Raw genomic sequence first — 26739 nt, 5'->3', positions numbered from 1 at the left:
TCCAATATCAGTCTCAGGGAGCAAGTTACAATCAAGGATAGAAGTTCCTAGCTATATGCAGTCAACAATTTTCCAAAAATAACTATACCCTATGGCAAACCCACAACCCAACATTTAACAACAATTACCCCAAAAACATGAAAAACTGAAACAAAACATTCTGAGAGAACCATACTTTTCCACTACACATCCACCCTCCCGAACAGATCGAAGTCTACTATTCAACGCTACAACAAAAAAAGGTGAGAACACAATAGCTTGACTCGAGATACCTTCATGCAGAGAAATAAATTCCTGGACATGATAAGCATTGATTAGCGGAGTAACGAAAAAAGTCGAAATATCCTCTCATCATAGACCTGGCAGAGAGCACAATCTTTTGTATAAGCAAACATATATCCAGATTTCCTGCCTTAAACACACATATTTCTGATAATCCAAATGTTCCACACAACAGCTGCCCATACAACCCACCATTTCTCTTTGTTGATCTTTGACCTTCTGTTGAAAACATACTGCCAGAAGTGCATACGAGGCGATTGTGGTAGAACGGCATAAGCCTCTGTCCAAAAATAACATTGCTTCCATACAGTATCAATGCTTTTACAAAAAAACAGAACATGCGACAATTTTCCCCCCTTCACTATTACAAAAAGGGCAGGTAATCTATTCAACATGATTGTCTAAATAAACACCTTCACTTTTGGTGGAATATGTAACTTCCATACTTGACACATAGTTTCCTTGCCACCCACCTTCAAATCATTTAGAGCTGAATATGCAGTTGCTGCTGTGGAGAACAACCCATCTTTAGACTCTAGCTGTGACACCCTCTACCCCATACATATATGTACTAATAAAAGGAAAATAAAATCATAATTAATTAAAAGTTTTTAAAACATATTAAAAAAAATCATTTCAAAAGGATAAAAGACTCACATTCACTTTCTTTTACATCATATTCAAACTTGTCCAAATAGATAATAAAGTCATATCGGCTCAAACAAGGTCATCAAGACTTCATATAATTAATATAGAAACTTATACCCTAATGTCACATCTTATTAGAGTATTGTGTCCCGACGTCTCCTTAAAGCAATTCACCTAGTCATCTGCTCCCCCGAACACAAAGTTCAAGATCATCACAGGATTCAAACACAAACAACACACAGGAAGTGGGTTATCACATTCCTAACTAATGGAGAGAAACAAGATAACATGTAGGTATTAATATCATATAAACAAAATAAAACTTACTTAAACATAACTCATGTCATTTCACCATTTTGTCGCCCAACATCACATCACAACACAACACATCTCATTCATTTTCACAACATTCACGTACTCAAGGATCAAAACACAATATCACCAAGTCAATCAATATCGATCAATACACAAGCGTTATGCAATATATACATTAAGACTCAATACTATATGCAATGTGGTACCATGTCAGTGAAAAATCTCGTCGGGCGCCTAGGAGTACATGACAAGACAAACCACACACTAGTAAGTTAGGTCACTCTCACTAGGTAAAATCATAGGGAGACCAGTCAGGGTCACGCTGTTTTGCGAGAATGCTCCAACCATGTGGGATCGACATAAGCTTAAAGGAGCACTCAAACCGAGTGTATTTACCCCCAAGGCCTACACTTTGAAGAGTCCGTCAGGGTCTCTCCCTCTTGATTCAGGTCCAACCCATAAAACATTTTAGCACACAGACTCTATCTATGAACTGTACAAAACACATGACTCCTCAATTATTCTCAAAATAGTTTTATCTCGTTGCGCTTGTGATTAAACTCGTCGGGTCCCCATAGTGATTCCCATCACAATACTCGTCGCCCTTAAAGGGTCTTATTATTAACTCGTTGCCCTTGAAAGGTCTTATAGTCGTGTGATTGTACAATTCATAGCTCACAACTCAATGCACACAACATCTCAATGCACTAATATATTACAAGTCAATACATACTCAATTTATCATATATATTCGGTTTCAATCACAATGGTATAATCCTAAAATAGCATGTTGTCACACCTCATGAATCATACACACTTTACCTATGAACTATGCAATACACACAACTACTCAATTGTTTTCAAAATCATTTTAACTCGTTGTGCTTGTGATTAAACTCGCCGGGTTCCTACAATGGATCCCATAACAATACTCGTCGCTCTTAAAAGATCTTACAATTGTGTGATTGAGTAGTTCATAGCTCACAACTAAATACATACATCTCATTTCAATACACATGTATTTCATCATTCATCACAGGTTCAATTTATCACATACTCACAATTTGAATCACCATTTCATAATCTCAAGATAACAATTTATATAAAAGGTTTATCACAACATGGGGAGTAAAACCCCTCAAATAATTTCACATAATTATATCAAAATCATGGGTCAAAACACAAAAACATCAAGAGCACTCAAGTTTATCAATTAATTCTAATCAGAACATCAATTGGTACATAAAACACAACAATATTGTATTTATAATCGTAAAGGAAAAATTGTAATTCAATAAATATCCCAAAATAAACTCCAATTTAATCCTCTAAGGATCCCTACACATGTTCATTCTAACCCCAATTGCGATAAACTCATCCCTTACCTCTAAGCGGCTCACGTGTGTATTGTGACAACAATAGCGGCATCTCTAGCGGTTTCCTGAGATTCCTCAAGTCCCTCTGACTGCTCTGATAGGGTTTCCAAATGTTAGAGAGAAGGAGAAAGGATTGAAGCCTCCATTCCATGGTCCTATTTGTAATGCATCTTTCTCCCTCCACAGACATTATTTTGCAAATCCCAATGGTGAAGACGTGCGGAAAAGAATCTCGAACCACATATCAAAATTTCACGACAGTTTTGGGTTTCTGCGAGAAAAGAAAAAACTATAATGTAAAGGGTATTTCTCTCAGCTTCGACATCTTTTTGTAATTCCCAACGGAGAGAATGTTCGAAATTGAGTTGCAAACTTGGTGCTTAAATTTCACGACGATCCAACGGTGAATGAGTCCGAGATCATCATTCTGGGACAAGTTTGGTGGTATGCGGGAAAAGAAAGGATTTTGAGAGGAGAGAGGAAAACGAAAGTGAGAGGGAGAGAAACCGCACAGACTGCTGTCAGTTTGAAAAATGACCTAGCATGTCTATTTATAGCTAGGTACTCTTAGTCTATTATTTACTCTATTTTTTATTACTTTATAAACAAACACTCTATTTTATTTCCTATCAAATGAATAAATCAAATATCATTTTTATTTTCCTTCAAACCATTATTTTAATAAAGTTATTTCTCCTTATTTATTTAATTACAAAAATCTCATCTTTTTTTTTTCTTCTAAAACTCTATTTATTTTAAATGAAAAACCTTTTTAATTTAATTCACGAAAAATGGGATGGTACACTAGCAAAATCCACTTGTCACTCCTTTCCTTACTTAAGGTAATATTAGTCATAACGGTACTAAATTTTTTGTAAAGATTCCTTCTCCTGTCAAAATATCAAGAGGCCAGAAAATATTTTACAGTATGATAAGAGCTTTTGTTTTTTTGGAAAAACCTATTTGCCTTCTATGACCTTTCTTTCTTAAATAGATAGCAAAATATATGTTTTTCAAGGAGATGAGAGATTACAGGAGTTATACAAGGAATGGAGGGATTATAGGAGATTCCCTACTATCGGAGATATATAGGGAAGGGAGAGATTATCAGAGATTTTCTAACAGATATAAACCTATTAAAATGGATAATAAATTACATTAATATACATTAACACCCCCCTTCAAATTGATGCTGGTAGGTCAACCAACAACAATTTGTCAACAAGAAACTGATGACGCTGTCTAGTCATAACTTTGGTAAAGATATCAACCACTTGAAGATCTGTGGAGATGTAAGGAAGTGAGATAACTTTACTGGTCAAGGCTTCCTTAATATAATGACAATCAACCTCAATATGCTTGGTTCGTTCGTGAAACACGGGATTTGCAGCAATCTAAATAGCACTTGTATTATCAGTATGAAGAGGGGTAAAGTTAGGCTGTGAAAATCCAAGCTCCTCCAAAAGACTGTGTAACAACATAATTTCAGAACAAGCAGAAGACATTGAATGATATTCAGCCTCAATAGAAGATTTAGAAACACGATCATGCTTCTTAGATTTCCAAGAAATGAGGGCATCGCTGAGAAACATACACCAACCTGTAGTAGATCGACAGGTATCCGGACACCCTGCCCAATCAGCATCACTATATGCCATAAGCTGTAAAGGTGAGCCTCAAGGAAGGAATAACCCATGTGTAGGGGACCTTATAAGATAGCGGATAATGCGACGAACAACAACAAAATGAAGATGTCAAGGAGAAGACATAAACTAGCTGACTTGGTGAACAACATACGATATGTCAGGTCGAGTTGTCATTAGGTAGCTAAGACTTCCTACCAAACACCGATAGAGAGTTGGATCAGCCAAAAGATCCCCTTCATCTTTCCTGTATTTGATGTTTACTTCCATAGGAGTATCAACTGAAGTAGTGCCTTCCAAATCAGCCAAAGTTATCAAATCTTGAATGTACTTATGCTGGTTTAAAAATATGCCATTGGATCGATGATGTACCTGCAATCCTAAAAAATATGTGAGTTGGCCAAGATCTTTCATGTGGAATGTTGCATGTAGCACGACTTGAAGCTTAGTAATCAACCCATTATTAGTTCTCGTAATGATTAGATCATCCACATAAACCAAGATGAGAACTATACCCGAGGGAGACTTGTGGAAGAAGAGAGAATAATCATATTGACTTTGTGTGAAGGAGAAATTAAGAAGCGTTGTACGAAACTTCTCAAACCAAGCTAGAGGAGCTTGTTTAAGCCCATACATAGAACGTTGTAGTTTACAAACATCATTAGGAAAGTAAGTAGTCATTCCAGATGGAAGCTTCATGTAGATTTCTTCTTTGAGATCACCGTGAAGAAAGACATTCTTCACATCCATTTGATGCAACGGCTAAGATTTAGAAGCAGCAATGGCGATGATGGTCTGAACGGTAGTCATCTTGGCAACAGGAGCAAATGTCTCCTTAGAATCAACCCCATGTTCCTGTTTATTACCAAGGGCTACTAATTGAGCTTTTCAGCGGTCCAAAGAGCCATCAGAATGAAGCTTAATAGAGAAAACCCATTTACTTCCAATAGGTTTGACCGTGGGAGGGCAAGAAACAATGTCCCAAGTGTGATTCTCTTGAAGTGCTTGTAGTTCTTCTTGTATTGCTTGTTTCCAACATTCATGTTCCATAGCCTGTGTGTAACAAGAGGGAATACAAATAGAAGACAAGGTAGCTAATAGAGATACATGTGTATAAAAACCATACCAATCAAGGGGTTTAGACAGTCGAGTGGACCGGCGAAGAGGTATGACAGGAGTGACAAGATCTAGTGTCGAGGTAGAATCATAAAGGGAGCTAGGATCAGTTGGACGACGTCTTTCATACACAAAACGAGGCTTGAACCGTTCCATAATTGTGGAAGAATCTGAAAAGTGTGGCATATGAGATAAAGAGGAAGATGGTGGGTCAATAAATGATGGAAAGAAATATTGATTTTCAAAGAAAACCATATTCCTAGGGATTCTAATACGACGAGACTGTGGATCATAACAAACATACCCTTTTTGAGTAATAGCATATCCTAGAAAAGCACACTTAACAAATTGGGTAGTAAATTTGTTATGTTCATGAGCAGGAATCATGAAGGGAACTAGGATCAGTTGGACGACGTCTTTCATACACAAAACAAGGCTTGAACCGTTCCACAATTGTGGAAGAATTTGAAAAGTGTGGCATAGGAGATAAAGAGGAAGATGGTGGGTCAATAAATGATGGAAAGAAATATTGATTTTCAAAGAAAACCACATTCTTGGAGATTCTAATACGACGAGACTGTGGATCATAACAAGCATACCCTTTTTGAGTAATAACATATCCTAGAAAAGCACACTTAACAGATTGGGTAGTAAATTTGTTACGCTCATGAGCAGGAATCATGAAGGGAACTAGGATCAGTTGGACGACGTCTTTCATACACAAAATGAGGCTTGAACAGTTCCACAATTGTGGAAGAATCTGAAAAGTGTGGCATAGGAGATAAAGAGGACGATGGTGGGTCAATAAACGATGGAAAAAAATATAGATTTTCAAAGAAAACCACATTCCTGGAGATTCTAATGCGACGAGACTGTAGATCATAACAAGCATACCCTTTTTGAGTAATAACATATCCTAGAAAAGCACACTTAACAGATTGGGTAGTAAATTTGTTACATTCATGAGTAGGAATCATGAAGGGAACTAGGATCAGCTGGACGACGTCTTTCATACACAAAATGAGGCTTGAACCGTTCCACAATTGTGGAAGAATCTGAAAAGTGTGGCATAGGAGATAAAGAGGAAGATGGTGGGTCAATAAACGATGGAAAAAAAATATAGATTTTCAAAGAAAACCACATTCCTGGAGATTCTAATATGACGAGACTGTGGATCATAACAAGCATACCCTTTTTGAGTAATAGCATATCCTAGAAAAGCACACTTAACAGATTGGGTAGTAAATTTGTTACGTTCATGAGCAGGAATCATGAAGGGAACTAGGATCAGCTGAACGATGTCTTTCATACACAAAACAAGGCTTGAACTGTTCCACAATTGTGGAAGAATCTGAAAAGTGTGGCATAGGAGATAAAGAGGAAGATGGTGGGTCAATAAATGATGGAAAGAAATATTGATTTTCAAAGAAAACCACATTCCTGGAGATTCTAATACGACGAGACTGTGGATCATAACAAGCATACCTTTTTTGAGTAATAACATATCCTAGAAAAACACACTTAACAGATCGGGTAGTAAATTTGTTATGTTCATAAGCAGGAAGATGCACAAAATGAACACAACTAAAAGTATGAAGATCAAAGTATGAAGGAGAATGCCTAAACAACTTAAAAAAAGGAGAAACATTTTGTAATGTAGGAGAAAGTAATCGATTTATTAAATGAACAACAGTAGAAAGTGCTTCACACCAAAAACGAGGAGGAACAGATGATTCAAGCAAAAGTGTTCTTACTATGTCAAGAAGGTGAGGATTCTTTCTTTCGGCAACACCATTTTGCCCCAGTGTGGATGGACAAGAACGCTAAGATATGATCCCTTGATTTTGAAGAAAACTTTGAAATTCATGAGACATATATTCTCCTCCAGAATCAGATCTTAAAATTTTTTATGTGGACAGAGAATTATGTCTCAATAAAAGTGCGACAAAACTTAGAAAAACAGAGAAAAATTCTGCCTTAGATCGAAGAAAGTATACCCAAGTAAATCGACTGTAGTCATCTATGAAAGTAACAAAATACTTATAACATGCATGAGAAACAATAATGGTAAAACAATGGGTTGCATGAGATGCATTATTTGGAAATGGTAAAACTTTACTTTTGCTAAGTTTGCATGTAATACAATCAAAAGGAATAGAAATTTTTTTATTGCCCAATGAACCAGATTTTAACAAGGTATTAAGTACATGAGAATTTGGATGCCCTAAACAATTATGCAACATTTTATTTATTTGTCTATCATCAATGCAGACTAGAGAAAGTAAAGGAAAAGTGAGACAAATTGTGGAAGAAGATAAGTGTAGCGGAAAAAGTCATCCCACTTTAGGTCCCTTCAGGATTATCTTCCCGGACACTTGATCCTGCACAGTACAACCAAAACAAGAAAATTGGACATTATAATCATGATCAACCAATTGGCCATCAGAAATAAGATTTGTGGAAAGATTGGGAGACACAAGAACATTAGTCAAGGAAGGGGAAATATCACCAATAGCACTGATAGGCAAAAAGTTGCCATCAACTATGTGAATTTTATGATTTCAATTATAGTTTTGCACATTGGAAAGAGACATATGGTCAGAAGCTCCAGAATCAAGGTACCAAGGTTTAGAAGAAAAATTAGGATGACCTGTGAGCCCAAATGCAGAAAGAATAATCTATTGTACCATTTCAGGAGGAAGTGTGTTTGCAGGTGGTGTAGGAACAAAAGTTGAAATAGGCAATGTAGTAGAGTTGGAGGCACCAACAGAGACATGATAAACAATTCCTTATTTCCTTTCAGGTTGAATCGGGCAAGCTGTGATGATATGCCCTCGCTGCTTGCAGTAATTACAAAATTTTTGTGGGCAATCCTTTGCAATATGACCAAATCCTTTATAGTTGTAGCATTGGACAAAATGAATATCTCTGCTCTTATTCCTTCCTTGTGCTACATATGCCACATTAATAGGAGCACTAGTATTGGTTTTGTGTTCCATAGCTGCTTGAGTTGTTATGCATTGTTCCTCTTGAAAGAGTTAATTCACTCAAGCAAGCATCCAAAGTTGGTACTGGGTTGCGGTTCATCAGATTAGAACGAGTGACTTCAAATTTAGATCGCAACTTCATCAAGAATTGGTCTCTCTTGTTGGTTTCGTGCATTTTTTGGACAACAAAGAGGGCTTCCTCAGAGATTCCAGCATAAATAATGTTTGAATATTCAGTCCAAAAGATTTTGAAAACCAGAAAAATATTCCTCAATTGAGAGACTCCCTTGTGTAAAATTAGCCATCTCATATTCCAATTGAAATCTCCTAGCTGTGTTCTCTTGATTATAAACCTTTTTTTAAATAATCCCACATTTCCTTAGTAGTTTTATAAGGCCTCAGATTAAGGATAAAGTGAGCCTCAATTGAGCTAAGTATCCAGGTCATGATTTGAGCATCTTTGATTTCCCATTTTGCCAAATCCTCTGGACTAGTAGGTGCTGGTTTTTTCCATCAATATGACCCCATAAATCTTTCCCTTTGACAAATAATTTGAATTGAAACTCCCAAGCAGAATACTTTTTTCCATTGAACCGAACAAGAAAGGAATCAGACTTTTCATAAGACATGATGGATTAATAAGGTTCAACAATTGAAGTAATGACAGAGCACAACAATAAAATCAGAAACCTATGAAAATGCACAAACAGAAGGCATAAGACTTTAAAACAAAACCTGATTGCAAATCACTTTGCTTGCTCTAGATCTCCCAGGAAGATAAGTCACAAAGACACCCACAAGATCACAAGACAAGAATAAAGTTTTCTATGGACCAGAACACAAGAGTTGACCACGATTCAGAGAGTTATGGCTCTGATACCATGTCAAAATATCAAGAGACCAAAAAACATTTTACCGTATGATAAGAGCTTTTGTTTTTTGGAAAAACCTATTTTCCTTCTACGACCTTTCTTTCTTAAATAGACAACAAAATATATGTTTTTCAAGAAGATGAGAGATTACAAGAATTATACAGGGAAGGAAGGGATTATAGGAGATTCCCTATTGTCAAAGATATATAGGAAAGGGAGGGATTATCAGAGATTTTTTAACAGATATAGACCTATTAAAATGGGTAATAAATTACATTGATATACATTAACATCTTCCACTCAAACCAAGGCAATCTCCACAAAAGTTCCCACCTCCACATATCACCACCCCAAACTCCCATATTCCCAATTATTTCCTCTTTTTGCTCAGAATTCATGAAGATTTCAGGGAAAGATGATGCTAATGGCTCTTCCCCTAACCAACTATCATGCCAAAAATTAATTCGACCACCATTGCCCACCTTCCATCTAGACCTTATTCATAGTGATTTGTGTGATTTGCATGCTACTCCATCATTAGGTCATAAAAATATCTTGTTACTTTTATTGATGATGCATCAAGGTATTGTTATGTATATTTATTAAATACAAAATATGAAGCTCTTGATAAATTTAAAATTTATAAGAAGAAAGAGGTAGAACTTCATCAAAATGGGCTAATCAAAACTCTTCGTACGGATAGGGGAAGTGAGTATTATGATCCGGTTTATTTTCAATCTACTGGAATAATACATCAAACTATAGCTCCCTATACACCACAACAGAATGGTGTAACCGAAAGGAAGAATAGAACCTTGAAAGAAATGGTGAATTCTATGTTATCTTATTCGGGTTAAAGTGAAGGATTTTGGGGTGAGGCTATGTTGATAGCCTGTTACTTGTTGAACCGAATTCCTAACAAAAGGAATAAGGTTACCCCATATGAACTTTGGCTAGGGCATATAGTCAAGTATATAATGGGAAGTCTAGACACTTGGGTGTTAGACACAACATGGTTCGGGAGTTAATCATGCATGGTGTGATATCAATGGAGTTTGTGAGAACTCAGCATAATTTGGCCGATCATTTAACCAAAGGGTTAAGTAGAGATCTCGTGAAAAGGTCAGCTATGGGATTAGGATTAAAGTCCATCTGAAATCTCTTATGTTAAGATACCCAATTCCCATCTAATATGACATTAGGTGCTGAATTCAATGTGGAAAGCTTAACATGTAGAGATTGGAACACATCATCGAAAGTATCCCAAAAGGAATGTGTTCGGTTCTGTAAGTTAAGGAGGTTGAAGTATAACTTCTCAATGGTTCTTTTGAAAAATTGCATTTGCAGGTGCAAGAAAGAAAAGAACTACCTATATAAGCATGAAGTTTAGCCGCTTCAAGAAGCTGGGACTTGGCTTTGACGTGCTTATGAAGGATAGGGACACAGGCTAGTAAACTAGTGTCGAGCAAGAGTAATGTTATAAACTATTGTGCAGATTATATTCATGTATTCATTATGAATAGAAAGGGTTCAATCCTTAGTGACACCCTGATATTCGAATATTTGAAACGTGTAATTTGCTAAGATGAAATTCAATCGTCACGATATTTCATCTATGCAGTAGTTTGTTGTATGTTATGACTTTGGTGATTTGATCGGTAATTACACTAAAATGGGGGAGGTTTGTTGGACATTTTAGTGTAATTGATCTCTTTATTATGTTAAAATAAGAGTGTACGCTTATTTTAATGTAATAACGAGATGTTCGGTTTATGCAAATTTTGGAAGTTACATGGAAGTTACTAAAACTTCCATCAACGGTTGGAAGTTACTAAAACTTCCATCAACGACAGTTTTTAAAAAAGAAATAACTTCCATTAACCGCCAAAAACCACCTGTTCTTTGATCATAAATAATCATTCTGGTTCAGAAAGCATAACGGGTGACAAAACATACAAGACCAAAACAAAACTCTTGAATTATAATCTTCTGATTTTATCCGATTGAACAATTTTGGTTGAACCCCGAAATTTGATTCAATCTGAAAGTGTTATACACGACTTCAGATTTATCCAGTATCATCTCGATTTTCAAATTAACCAACAAAAACTATCTTCCTTATTAATTCCATTATTTTTTTAAATCGTGATGTTTTGACATTTTTTCATTACTCTTTCTTCACGTGCCTATACCTATACTTTATCTCACATTCATACTTTTTTTTTTTCTTTTTGGGCTATTTAAAAAAAAAATCTCACATTCATAATGTAGCGCAAGTGTTACATTTTGACATATATTTTTATACCCTTTATTCACATCTCTTTACCTGTACTTTATATTACATTCATACTTTTCTTTCTTTTAGGGTTAGAAACAACAAAATATTGACTTTTTGATTTTTTTGCCAATATTTTGTCAGGTATAACGCAAGTATGAATAAATGTTGTATGTATGAGAAATGTTAATTTCACACGTTTTGTCTTTCCTTTTAAGATACTACTAGTCGGTAACCCGTGCATACGCATGGGTCATTTCGCTAAATGATTTTCAATGAAAGAATTAAAAAAAATGTACTTTAAAAAAAGTAAAAAGACTAACATTCATATATTATTATTATTATCATCATCATCATCATCATCATGTAGGCTTTGGGTTCCTTAAAAAAAGGATGCACTTTGGGACTTTATTCTTCAATATTGTCCTGTGAATCCTATTGTTGCAATCCTTGCATGGGTAAAGCACCATCACCTTCAGCACTGTCGTTGCTACTGCATGCTATCCCAAAAATCAAACCACAAAAAAGTAGATAAAAAAAAGTAAAAGAACCGTAATCAAAATTGCAAAAAATAGAATGAAGATCAGAAGAGAACTCTATCAAAAACATTGCGTCCGCCAAAGATGCAACACACTTGTTGGGAACAACAATCGTGGCTATTTATTTACGAAAACATAATTAAAATATCAAAATAACAAAAGCAGAAGATGGATGAAAGTCGGAGAAAGAAAAGATTAACGAAAAGAGAGAGTAATAAGGAAGAAAAAGAGATAAATGGAAGAAGAGAAGATTCAGATTTGAGCCAGATTATTAAGCAAAATTAAATGGGAAGTTGAAATCCGTCAATTGGAGAATGACATACACCAGGAACCTCAAAGAAAAATATCTCAATGTTCACTCTTGGCATTACAACATAAAAAAGAGCCTTGAGCTAGAGCATACATAATAATAATAATAATAATAATAATAACAACAACAACAACAACAATAAAATTAAATAGAATCCTAATCCAGCTTCCTGCAACAACAATAAATTTTATGATTTAAAATGTAAAATTACAGTATGATATAAACGGTATAAATAGCAGCATACTTTTGGAGGCTCCAATAATTGTTAATAATAATAATAATAATAAATGATTTCAGGTATGGGCACAACAGGTACATCTCTTTCGTTAGATAGTTTGTTGCAAGAAGTTGGATTAGGATTCTATTTAATTTTATTGTTGTTGTTGTTATTATTATTATTATCATTATTATTTTTTATTATTATAATAATTATTGTTATTAATTTTTATTTTATATGATGTACTTGTTGTACATGAACATTTTTGTTTTTGTAATTATAATAATAATAATAATAATAATAAAAAATAATAATGATAATAATAATAATAATATAAATGTTTTTTTTTAACAAAGTTTGTTATCTTCTTGGCTCTTTCTCTCTCTAGGAATTGCCGCTGCCTATTTCTAAACCAAAGAATTGAACAAATAATAAAAATAATTTTAACATTTATAATTTAAATGTTTACAACTAACAGAAATTAGGCAATTGCAGATCAATACGCAGCGAGTGTAACAAAGTATGAAAATTTTATTTTAAAAAAATTCAAGTTAAAAATGAGAGGAACACTAACATCTTCAAATCCCATGGTTGCCGTGACTTACTGATGGTGGAGAGAAGAGATCACAAAAGCAAATGACGAACGAAAAAAATGAGAATAGCATGACTGCAATTGTAAAGAAGAAAATGAAACACGAATTGATAAGAATGAAGAAAGAAGAGATAAATCCATAGCAGAATAGCATGAAATTTGAAGTTGAAGTACCTCTCAAATAGCTTGAACCTTCCATCAAAATAATAATAATCATAATAATAATAAACATGCATAAAACAAAGCACAAAGAAAGAAACTTGGCGGCTGGATGTTTTTTCGTGGATCATGTTGCGAGCAGGAAAATCAGAAAGGAAAAAAAAGGAAAGATTAATAATGAAGGAAAAATATGAAACAAACTAAATAATAATAATAATACCTACAGTAAAATGTAACTTAATCTCCATGGCTAAAATCGTTGTCCGCGAGAAACTGTTACGAAGGTTGAACAATATATTTGTCACCAATGCCAGTGTTTAGTGTAGTCAATCACATCTGCTTAGAAAAAGAAGATAATAAATCTAAAATTGTCCCGCAAAAACGTACACCATATTTTATTCTATAATGATTAATATGCAAATTAGAAATTACATACTAACACATCAGATGAAGCTTGTCCACTCAATATTTCTTCAAATATAGTAAGTCATATACACGTTTAGGAATTTCAAGAAGCTCATGTTTTTTAGTTGTACATCCACTCAATAAAACATCAATTTATTTTCTTTCCTAATTCTTTTTATTTATTTTCTGATTAGAAAACAAATAAGAAACTATAGGAGAACAAAGCTTACATAATAATAATAATAATAATAATAATAATAATAATAAAACAAATCACACAAAAAGAAACTTGATCGTTGAATGTAATCAAATGTAATAATGACAAAAATATGATACAATGATTCAACAATTAATTACGTGTATATTAATATTTAATGAATTGTTATATATAGTAATCAAATATTATATGTTAAAAAATGTAATGAAAGCCATAATTTCTTGATGTTGAATCATTGTATGTTAAGATGATTTGATTGGATAACAATTAAAATAATTAAAAAAATTCAATTGGAATAATATGTTTACTATTACTATTAGCATTAACATTGAATAAATTAAATAAATATTAATTGAATAGTTAAAGTATTATATATTAACCTTAATGATACGATAATTCAAATTCAAATTAGAAATTTAAAAATCTTGCATGATTTCAGTTTCAATTTTATAGACACAGTAAGGAAAAACATGAAACAAATAACTATAACTAAATAATAATAATAGCCATAATCCATCTAAAAAAATTGTCATTCTACGGGAATATGTTGTAGTCACTACTAATGGCACATGTTGTCCTATCATATTGTTCCCATTTTTCTTTGTACTCTTTCTTAATTTTTGTTATTTTTTTTGTTTTGATTAATTATTGTTATCATTATTATTAATCTCCATTCCTTTCTCAGGACCACACTCTTCCATTCCACCCCTCCCCTGCAACATAAACGCCGCAATCATTGGGACTCCGTTAGTTTCTCTCAATTCCCTACGCTTTATCTTTTTGTCATTTGATTCAACAACTTCTCTTGATTTATATCAATTTTTGTCTCTTTTAATTATGGATCTACATTATACAACTCATTCATTTCACCAACAAATAATATAATATGCTATTACTATAAGCGAAGAATAGGTTGTTTATTTTACAAAAGTGAGAATAAAAAAATGCATAATCTCGAGCAGAAAAAATTGAGTAAGAATCAATGACTTATTTGTCATATAAGAATAACAAAAAACAAATAGTTTCCAATCATTGGTTGATGGAAGAGCTACAGTAACTTCAATTTTGTGAATATTGAAGCAAGAATCCTATCCTTGCCGGAATGTGAGAGCCTAAAAATTGATATACCCAAAGTGAAAATAAAAAAATGTAGAATCTTAGAAAAATAAACATTAAAACACAAAAAAAAAAAGAATGTTGTTTTAATTAATATAATTTCTTATTTTCATCAAGCAAGAGCTATGAACAGATTGCTACTTGAGAAATTCTTCTTCCACCATCTTAATAACTATGCATGCAGCTCATCAATAACACTTGATCAAGACACAGGGTTCCACATCTCTGACTCTGAAATGCTAACAAAAATTTCCAAAAAAAATATTACATCATCACACTTGATCAAGAAGGAGAAAAAACATAATAAAATAGAATCTATCAATAAAGTCACAACTGCATGAAATTTGAATTCCAAAAAAAATAAAAAATATGTGAAATTAAAAAAATTATCAGACACAAATAATACATGAATATAGAATGAAGTGGGGGGGGGGGGGGGAATTGTAACAATGAGAATTAGGTATTAATCAAATTTTTAAGAAAATAATATATTATTTTAAATACTTTTCTATAGAATCAGTCTTTTTTTTTTTTAAAAAAAAAGAGAAAGTTTGTTTTTTTATGATGATAAACAAATAGTATAAATAAATAAATTAACTTTTTTCTTAAATGTTTTAAAAATAATTGATGCAACATAATTTGGGAATTATTTTTCTTATTATGTAACTACTTTTTTTTAGTACATGCAAAGGATCACATAGGAAGTGTTGTAAGGTTTGCTATGGTGGTGTTTCACGGGTTCCAATTTATGTTCCTGTTCCAGGTTTTCATTTTTCATTCCAAAAACAGAGATGTACAATTAAAACATTATTAAAGAAACTTTCTGCAGATTCTATTGTGAGTTCATTTGAATCACACCTCAGAGTCTGAAAAAGTTCCTCAAGTGGCACGATTTCCTGCAAAGAGATTAAATGGAAAAAAGAAAAAAAAAACAAAATAGAACCATAATCCACACAAAAATTGAGGAAATTTGTCAAAAAACAAAACAGAACTTAAAACTTTCAACACCAGGAACATAAAAACAAAACCCAGAAACACTCATCAATCCCATGCTTACTACTCCTATTTTTCAACTGCAAAAAAAAAGGTAGACATGAATGATATGGCGGCAAGAAACACATCACCAACCAGTGAAGCAAAACGTAGTAATGTCTTGGAACATAATACCTATTGTAGCAAAAAAATAAAGTAAAAAACATTAGCTACCAAGCTGCAGTGAAAATGTTCATATCCTTTTTATTGTTATGCTAGAAAAAAAACAACAACAACAACATTTTTTTCCTTATTGTTTTTTTTTACCTGCAACAACAGAAAGCAATAGAGTAGTAATGTCTTGGAACATAATACCTGTTGTAGCAAAAAATAAAATAAAAAACATTAGAAAAACAAACATGCATGAGAACGAAAACCAAACATCCATGAGAACATAAAAAACACTAAACAAACAACCATGAATTACCAGGAAAACATCAATAACAGGAAGCAAAAGTTAAAACTTCTCCACTCAACAAAAAATGGACAACAGCAAAGGGACCAAAAACACAGAAAAATGAAAAGTTAACATGCATGAGAACAAAAATAAAACATGCATGAGAATAGCAGGGAAAGAAAAAAAAACTAATACTGTCAACAAATCATTTCCTTACACCTTCAATGCAAAAGGAAAACCATCTTGGCCCTTTAACAAATGGGAATGGAGGCTCCTAAAATTACCCTCAGAACCTGATCAAGCAAAAAAAAAAAAAAAAACTCGTACTGTCAACAAATCTAAAAGAACCTGAAGAAGCAGAAAAATAAAAAAAAAAATCCGAAGAAGAAGAATGCTAGAAATACCTTGGCAGCTCTGGTTGTAGCTCTAGACCAACGGGAAATGGCAGTTGAGGGAAATAAAAACAAAAAAAAAATGTGAAATTTAAAGGAAAAGATCCATATAAGTGTGAGGAAATTCGGAGACACGTTCCATCTCCATGATTTAGAGAACCACGAAAACTTCAAAAAGATTTGAAGGAAAAGATTCAGAAATAGAAAGATAAAAGAAAAAGAGGAGAAGATTGAGGAAGAGAAAGAGAAAGAGGGAGAAAGAGAAGATTGAGGAATAGAGAGTAATGTGGAGAAGATTGAGAAAGAGAAAGAGAAGATTGAGGAAGGGAGAGTAACGTGGGAAAGATTCAGGAAGAGAGAGAAGAGTTTCGATTATTAAGTGAAATTAAATGGGGAGTTGAAATCCGCCAATCAGGGAATAACATATGTTCAAAATTGCACATGCAACGCGACACGTGGCGGGGGCAACAGAAAAAAGTGCAAAAAAATAAAGGAGCAAAATGACCAAAAAATCGAAAAAAGTAACATGTGTCGCAATTCTAGATAGGAGCACAATAGACTTTTCCAGCTACTTCTTTTTTATAGTATATAGATACTCTCTTATAGATAAATGACGAGAGGGATTTATCAAGGTGTGAGAGGTTCACCCAATTTTATAATTTATAACAAATTTTAGACAATAATAAAAAAAGTGTGTTAGAGAATAGCATTTCTGGTTATCCTAAAATAGTTTTAAATGAGCTTTTTTTTTTTATTGTTGCATCAGTTCACGCTCGTACATAAATTTCATTAGGTTAATTATGAAAGCCCTAATGCTTAATTTAGGTGTTTTTGTTATAGTGGAACAATATTTCTACGTATAAATAAAAGAATGATCTTACGTAAGTAATGAAAACCATGGCGAAAAAACAATTTTCTCATATAGGTAGAACAATATAGAAAATTAGAAAACTATTCTTCCTAATTAATTCCATTAATTTTGTTAAATCGTGGTATTTTTACATTTTTCGTTACCCTCTATTCACAAGTTTATACCTATACTTTATATCACATTCATACTTCTTTTTTTTCTTTTTGGGCTAGTTACAATAAAATCTCGGCCTTTTCAATTTTTTTGCCGGATTTAACATGAGTGTTATATTTTGACACATATTTTCATTACTCCTTGTTCACGTAAACTCTTTACTTGTACTTCATAATACATTCATACTTCTTTTTTTAGGGCTAGTAACAGCAAAATATCGACTTTTTTTTTTTTGCCAATTATTTGGTCAGGTGTAACGCAAGTGTTAATAAATGTCGTATATATGAATAATGTTAATTTCACACGTTTTGACATTCTTTTTAAGATACTATACTCTCTTATAAATTAAAAGTTATAAAATTACAGTGAGATTCATCAAGGTATGAGGTCCAAACAATTTTATAATTTCTAACAAATTTTAGACGATAATAAAAAAGTGTGTTAGAGAAAATATATTCAAAATATATCACTAGCGTTTCAGGTAATCCTTAAATAGTTTTAAATAAACATTTCTTTAACTCTTACATTTTAGTTCACTATCTTATGAAAATTTCATTAGGTTTAATATGCAAGCCTTAATGCTTAATTCAGTTGTTTGTTTTTATAGTGGAATTATATTCTTGCATTTAAAAAAAGGAGTGGTCTTCAGAAAGTAATGAAAACCAAAGTGAAAAATATATAATTTTCTCATATAACTAGAAAAATATAGAAAAATAAAAAACTATTCTTCCTTTTTAATTCTATTAATTTTTTTAAATCGTGATATTTTGACATTTTTTATTACTCTTTGTTCACGCGTGTTAAAAACCTATACTTATATCACATTCAAACTTTTCTTTTTCTTTTTGGGCAAGTTACAACAAAATCTCGGCTTTTTTTAATTTTTTTTCCGGGTGTAGCGCGAGTATTATATGAAATATTTTTTCATTACCCTTTGTTCACGTCTCTTTACCTGCACTTTATATTACATTCATACTTTTCTTTCTTTTAGGGTTAGAAACAACAAAATATCGAATTTTTTTATTTTTTGCCAATTTTTTTTGTCAGGTGTAACGCAAGTGTCAATAAATGTCGCATATATGAAGAATATTAATTTCTCAAGTTTTGACATTCTTTTTAAGATACTATACTCTCTTATAGATCTAAATTACGAGTGGGATTCATCAAGGTGTGAGAGATTCACCCAATTCTATAATTTGTAAAAAAAAAAATAGACAATAATAAAAAATGTGACATGGTGTTTGACATATAATTACTACTTGTTATGTTGTTTACAATGACAGGGAAGTCTAACGATGTGAAATTTGTTTTACATGTAGGACTCGTTGGAAGAACAAGTGACACAGGGTGAGTTTGTCCCCCAGGGTCGTCATGATATACTTAACACGGCCATAGGAAGACCAGATCATGGAGGTCGTGTTCGTGCAACTGGGTCTGGGGTCACAATTAGTCAGTACTATGGGAGGATGTCACGTGCCTCAAGTAGTTCATCCATAGCATTCACCAAAGAACAGTTGGCTGAAATAGTAGTAACCGTTAGGGAACAAGTCATGAAAGAGCTTGAAGAAGAAAAGAAGCAAAGCCTACAGGCTTGGAAAAAGGAGCTGAAGGATGCCATCATTACTGACCTATTTAACGGAGACAAGGACTCAGCACTGACTAATTTTGACTTAAATGTGTTAGGTGCATGCGTGAGCACTAAGGAGAGCAATGCTGAAATTGCTGTGAACCCGTCTGGGGAAGTGCATGTTGGTCGTGTAACACCGCCTATGGGGTTGTACGTCCAAAGTCAAAATTGTACAAAGCAGGTGGCGTTGGCAAAAATTCATGATGGACCATCCACCATACATTGCGTAGCGTATGCAGATGATGTCGTAAGGGTTAGCGTCGAACAAGTAATTGATGGTGAAGCTGAAGTTCCATTACCGACATCAGAAATTAAGTATGTGAGAGATGTCGTTAACACATTCATTGCATGGCCATTGCCTTTGGTAAAACTGGTATCAAATGAGGTAGTATACTTTAAGTTCAGCCAATTATTATCTTTTCAACTGTATATTCCAAACTTTTGAACGTTCCTATAATCAATACTTTTGTTGCATGATATAGCATTCAGGCATCACTCCAGACAAAGTTGCCAATGCTGCCGAATTAAACAATGATGTTCCTAAGCAGGACCCCTTGCGTGAGTTGATTAAGACCCTTGTTGACATTTACGACAAGCCTGTTGAGTTTGTGTGGGATCTTACTGAATTTGGGATTCCAAATGTAAATTCATCGTTGTTCTTAACGTATACTGATGTCAGCGAAATAACATCAGGCGACAAATGCTTGAACATAGCCATACTTCAATTGTGGACCATGTAAGTAAAATCCATTCGTGACTATGAAATCCATATTGCTATGACATTTACGTGATCTTCAGTTATTTTATGACATGTGCAAATTAGGTATATGAATGAGTGGAGTAATGGCTTGGGTTATCGATCGGTGTATGGATTTCTTGAGCCTCAATCTACACACAATGCAAAGGACAGACATGGGCAATGTGAAGAATATATCGAAAAATGGCTTAAGGAATCGCAACGACAACTGTACATAGGAGCTTATTTGAATGAGTAAGTAAAATTCATTTTGGCAATGTTGTAACTCTTTTTGTCCTACTAATAAATAAATGGTGTGCAAATTGCAGTGCCCATTGGCAAATGGTTGTGTTGTGCCCTAAAGACAATGTCGTGGTCTGGTTTTGTTCAGTGCGTAGAAGGCCTGATGTTCATATCAAAACTGCAATTAACAAGTTAAGTATTATATTTTTAGTCGTTTAACTTATTTTAAAGTTGGACGCTGCGATTGTGAACATTATATTAACATCATGTTAATCTTCCAATGTAGTGCATACAAGAAATTAAACACGACTGCTGATGGCAAAGTTCCTAAAATTGGACCCCAGTGGCTTGAACTAAAGGTTAGTCGAACTACATACAATGTTTGAAACTTGAAATGTTATTAATCATGTTCAGCCCTACATTCAATAGTTAATTTGTTCTTCATGTAGACTCACGTTCAACACAGAGGCTATGAGTGTGGGTATTATGTGATGCATGAGATGTGGAACATAATTGGCGTGGAGTTGAAGAGTGATTAGACTGTGGTAAATAATGTACTCCAAAAACATTGACGGCAAATCGCCATATGTAGGCTCATTTAGACTCATTTTCATTAATTGTTTGTATTTGACAATGTGTAGTGGTTCGGTGATGGCTCGGCACTAGACTCGGAGGCGATCACAACATTACATAAAAAATGGGCAGCTTACTTTTTGAAACTTAGAACCATCCAATGTACAAAGCTGTAATTACATAGCATGTGGACATGAATTTTGTTTTACTGCTGTAATTGTTTTGGTTGGGTTGAACAGCGTTGCTCCTTTAATGGTTATTATCTTTCAATTAAAATATGAATGTCTTAATTTCATTTTTGTATGCTCCAAAACACTTAAGTATACATGTTATATATTTCTGTAAATATAGTGACTTCGTTAAAAGATTTTCATCAAATGTCATGGAGTTGCCCCCTCTGCCTGAATTTGAAGTTTCTCATGAAAAACCTTGCTTGACCTAGCTTAGTTGGTGCACCAAAGTCAAACAACCTTGCTTCACCTAGCTTTCATTTGAAGTTTGCAATTCATTCTTTTTCTTTTTCATTTTAATTTTTGCTTGACCTAGCTTAGTTGGTGCATCAATGTGAAACATGCACTTTAGCTGTCTCAGTCCACTCTGAAAGAATTATTAGGAACTATTTCTCTCTCACAGTAATTCTTTGAGGGTGGTTTGTCTTGCTGCGAGTTCAATGGCTGGTGTTGGTTCTTCTTCTTACAAAGGCAATGACAGCATTCTCTTCTGCTTTCACTGCAAGTCGAAGACAACAACCTTCATTAACGGATGGCAGCTTCGAAGTGGCGGTTTAGCTCTGCTCTGTCAAAACTGCGGGTGTGTTTTCTTTGTCCTCTCTTCTCTTATTTTTTCTTCATAATGTTATTGTTTTTCTTTGTTTCTTGGGTTAGTTTTTTCAACTAATGTACAATTTATTATAGATGCATGCCTTGATGATTTTATATATATTACTAATCTTTATAAGTTCTTGATAGATTTATGAGACCTATTCTGTATATTAATCTTGGGTGGGACGTGCCAGGCCCTTGAGAATTCTATGGTTTTCCCTTTTGCTTCCCTTCTTTTGTAAATAATTGAACTATCCTTGGGTGGGACGTGCCAGGCCCTTGTAGTAGTGCAAAACAAGAGCGACACTTGACAGCCTCAATAGCAAGCTACTGTAATAGACCCTCTCCCTCAAAAAATAAATTTAATACCGTGTGAACCAATGGTCCACATATCAGATATTAAACTGATAAGAACAGATACTACACTTGATCTTAGCCAAAAGGCCGAGAAAGGTATGCTTTGTACAATGTAAGTATTCAAATTTTATACTGGGAGCTTCAGCTGCCTGACAAAGTTCTGACAAATGTGGGACTAATTCATCCCAACATCCTAGCCAAGAGCAACATGGTTAAAAATTTAGATCAGCAACATAAAAGTTCAAACCTGAGACTAATGAAAGTTCAAACACATTATAATCTTCCCGTTGATATTTTACTTGGATATGTTACTATTACGTACTATGTTGATTCTTCTGACTTTGCTAATCATCATGGATTATTAGAACTGATAGGACTGATTCCTGCGTGGAAGAGGGTTATTTAAAATTTTACTAATAGAAGAACAAGATCTGTTGTATGTATTTCTTAGTGTTCAGATATGAATTTTTACACAGGTTGTGAATTAAAATTCATGGTAGTTATTTCTGAAAAATGTCAGCCCGGCACCTGGGCCCATCTTGTTGCTAAATAACACTAAGGTTGACGAAAGAAAAGACAATGAAAACAACACAATTTTCTCAGTTTTCATTGCCTATTAGAAGGAAGAAAAAGAAAAGAGTTTTCATAAGTTATGGATATATATTGACCCTCGTGCATGGGTCCATAGAAAAATTTAAAACTGGTGTCAACTTCATCATGAGAGTTTTGCTGATATTTTATTAAATAATACACACATTTCATTTAAATTAATTTATATTGGCTGATATCTTTTATTTATTCAATCTCCTTCCTCTTAGTATTTTGACCTATCATTATGACTAATCTGTTTACATTTGATTGGTTTCTTTAAATTACTACAATCTTCTTTCACATAGGAGAATGAAAAACTAACAAATAGCAGACCAAATTAGTGTAAGAGTAGCTTTTCCTGTAGCCTAGCGCCACTTTACCAGAACTAATCAAATTACGAAAGTTTTAGAAATCTAAATATAAAAACAAAACTTGTAAGTTGCATTGATAGGGAGCCGCACGAACGCAGGCTCCCACTACCACAAATTATGACGTAGGCTCTGCCACTTGGGCAGACCTTAGGAAAGCACCCCTCCAAAGTGCAATGGAAGTCACTTCCCTAGGCCATAGACCTTCTTGATCATTGATCCCGCCCAGGTAAGTACGTTACTCAGTGCCATACACTTCACTTTTATAACTCATTCGTCAGACCACTTTGACTCATATTTTCGATGTGGGGCTAGCTCTGAGGGATTTGGCTTTCTAATTAATCCATGGTCTCTACTCTCAAGTTGCAATATGCTCCTTCCAAACTTGAGTCATTATCAACATGTGTTGTGCTGAATCTTGTTGCAGAACCATAACTGAAAACAAACAATGGTGGCTTGAGAGGGGTTGGCTACTGCTTTGGCATGTAGAACTCTCTTCATATATGCTCTTGTGTCTTCTTTGTTTTTAATGGTACAAGATTACACAGCAGGTGATGTTGTTCTTTCAGTTTTTGGATTGTACCTTTAAAAGCCAAAAATGCTATGAAAAAGGTAGCAAACCTTCTTGCTGAACATTGTAATATGTAAGTTTTTCTACATTGATTTTAGCATCTATGAATCAGTCAAGCCAAACCAAAATGAAGCTGCAACAAGTTCAAATGATAGCATCTATTTCACAGGCTTTTGTTTCCTGTGTAAGTTAATTAGGAATGAGTTATTTCGCCAGCAGTTAGGTATGAACTACATGAATTCAATTGATTCTCTTGTTAAAATAACTGTTCCCTTGAACCAGGTGTTATGTGGGAATCATGTGTCCAATTTCTTAACTACAATGTGATGCAAGGTTCTTGAATTGGACAGTGCGGGTCCATTTTGATTTCATGCATAAAGCTGGTATTTATTCTTGGGATTATTTCTACCATCCAGGAAGCTTACTACAAAGTTTACCCTATTGAGGAATTACATTACATTAAAATACTGACAAAATATTGAATTAGTCAGGTTCCGCATTGAAGGAAATGATGCAGATTTCAGTTAATCACTTAAATCTATTTTGTTAGTTGTCAAACATAACAACACACTGTGATAGCAACATTTGTTGAAGCTGAAGCCTTCTGTTGAATGAAATGTGAGTTTTGTGCATCATAACTATAGTTTTCAGTGGTTTGGCTTTTAGTTGTCTTTTCTTATGATTTGGACCTTCTGATCTTTAACTTGCGATGCGGAATGCAGGGAAGAATCAAGATTTGTGAAGGAAAGAATGTTGATATGGTTTTGGATGAGGAGATTCATGAGTTGACACTGAAACTTCAGAGATTGCACAGGAGGTCGAAAGTCAAGGATTTAGGGGCCAGGAAGAACAGAAATTTTGACAAGCAGGTTTCTGTTCTACAGAGGCGACTGGAGCAGATTGGAGGGTCATCAGATGAGATTTATTTGAGGGAGTTTCAAGAGATGGAAAACATAAGCTTGTCAATTAAAAGAAGTAGCATAGCTGATGATAACGTTGTTGCAAGTGGAAAACTAAATGTAAGTAAGAAAGAAACCTTAATGATTTGCCCTCAAAACATGTATTGAGTTTTGGTTAACTCCATAAAATAAAAAAAACATCCCGGTATTCTTCTACATTTATCTGCTACGTATTTTGTCCAACCATGCCATAGAGCATTTTGTTATTCTCCAGTTGTCTTTTGTTGTTATTTTGGTGTTTTCTTCTCATAGATTTTATTAAAATTTACAGGTGGAGATTTTGAGGAGGAAAATGGAGGGATTGTCAAAGGGCATATTATTACAGAGAATGGAGGAAGAGTATAATTCAGTGCTGTCCACTGCTAGTAATTCTCTTGCTAGTTCTGGTTCAAATTCCAAAAGACTTGAATATCAAGATTCATCTTGGGTACGAGTACCTCATCAGGTATATATCCTTCATTTCTTTGTGTTGTTTTTTTGTTAATAACAGCAAGCAAAAATATTAAAGAATGAAAGGGAGCGTAAAGAAAGAAATTGAGACTGCAAAGGCATGTTTTATTCTTATATGAAACAACGTATTTAAAAACATGGAAAAGATAGTAACTGCTATCAAAAAGATAACACCACTAACAGATCATGCCTAGAGAATAGGATCAAAACTGTTTTATCCTATCAGTCAACATAACTTTTATTTTTCCTAAAAAATAGCAAAAGAATCTTATCTACTATAGTTTGTTAGACAGTTTCAACAGTCACATCTTAACACTCCTCCTTGACTTTGGAACTGCAAACTCCAAGCTTTTGTCTCAAGTATTCAAATTTGGCTTTTGGAAGTGCCTTGGTCAGAATGTCAGCACTTTGATTCTTTGTTTTGCAGTACAGTAACTTCACTTCTCCTTCCCTTTGAACTTCTCTTAGAAGAAAAAACTTTATCTTGAAGTGCTTAGTTTTGCCATGAAACACTGGATCATTAGCAATTGAGATTGCAGCCTGGTTGTCCACAAAAATCTGTGTGCTTTCTTCTTGTTTCATATGCAAATCTGTCATAATTTTCCTGATCCAAAGAGCTTGATTCACTGCAGCAACAACAGCTATATACTCTGCTTCTCCAGTTGATTAAGCTACAACTTCTTGCTTTTTAGAACACCAAGAAAAGACTCCAGAACCAAAGGAAAAACAATAACCAGAGGTGATTCTCATGTCATCAATACAACCTGCCCAGTCACTATCAGAATATCCATGGAGCTTAAAATTATGAGAATGAGAGTACATTATACCATAGTCTAAAGTGCCTTTAACATATCTAATAACTCGTTTGGCAGCTTGAAGATGAACTTCACTAGCACAATGCATGAACCTTGAAAGTATACTTACTGCAAACAAAATGTCAGGTCTGGTTGCAGTAAGATATATTAAGCAACCAATCAAGCTTCTGTAATGCATTTCGTCAACTTTATCAGCTCCATCATCCTAGCTAAATTTCTCCTTTTGGTTCATTGGAGATGTAGTGCTTTTGCAGTCTTCCATATGAAACTTCTTGAGTATTTCCCTTGCGTACTTCTTTTGGTGAATGAGGATTCCATCATGATCTTGTTTCACCTCCATTCCCAAAAAGAAACTCATCAAGCCAAGATCTGTCATTTCAAATGCTTTAAACATTTCAGCTTTAAACTCCTTTATGAGTTTCTCATCACTTCCTGTCACAAGTAAATCATCAACATAGATAGCAATAATGATTAAATTTGCATCTACCAATTTCACATATAATGCAACCTCACTTGGACTTTTGACAAATCCAAGATCCTGAAGATGATCATCTATCCTGCTGTACCAGGCCCTAGGAGCTTGTTTAAGACCATATAATGCCTTTTTCAACTTGTAAACTTTTTGCTCCTCTCCTTTGATTTGAAACCCCTTAGGTTGCTCTACATAAATCTCCTCCTGCAAGTAACCGTTTAGAAAGGTAGATTTTACATCTA

At 34.0% G+C, this 26739-nt stretch overlaps 1 protein-coding gene and 2 non-coding genes across 3 annotated transcripts; 1 reads left to right on the top strand and 2 right to left on the bottom strand.

Annotated features, from left to right (window-relative positions):
* Positions 1-22175: 22175 nt before the first annotated feature.
* LOC114394320 lies at positions 22176-22371 on the bottom strand. The gene has a single exon (XR_003662724.1). It is a non-coding gene; the product is annotated as a U2 spliceosomal RNA (small nuclear RNA).
* Positions 22372-23310: 939 nt separating this feature from the next.
* LOC114394342 lies at positions 23311-23467 on the bottom strand. The gene has a single exon (XR_003662742.1). It is a non-coding gene; the product is annotated as a U1 spliceosomal RNA (small nuclear RNA).
* LOC114391667 lies at positions 23347-25667 on the top strand. The gene is made up of 4 exons (XM_028352644.1): positions 23347-24419; positions 24524-24820; positions 25032-25205; positions 25638-25667. The coding sequence occupies exons 2-4, from the start codon at positions 24560-24562 to the stop codon at positions 25665-25667; spliced, it is 465 nt and encodes a 154-aa protein (XP_028208445.1). The 5' UTR covers positions 23347-24419; positions 24524-24559.
* The last annotated feature ends 1072 nt before the right edge of the window (positions 25668-26739 follow it).

Source organism: Glycine soja, chromosome 17 (assembly GCF_004193775.1).
Source record: "Glycine soja cultivar W05 chromosome 17, ASM419377v2, whole genome shotgun sequence".
NCBI classification, from domain to species: domain Eukaryota; kingdom Viridiplantae; phylum Streptophyta; class Magnoliopsida; order Fabales; family Fabaceae; genus Glycine; species Glycine soja.
This window is presented reverse-complemented; position numbering and strand designations above follow the sequence as displayed.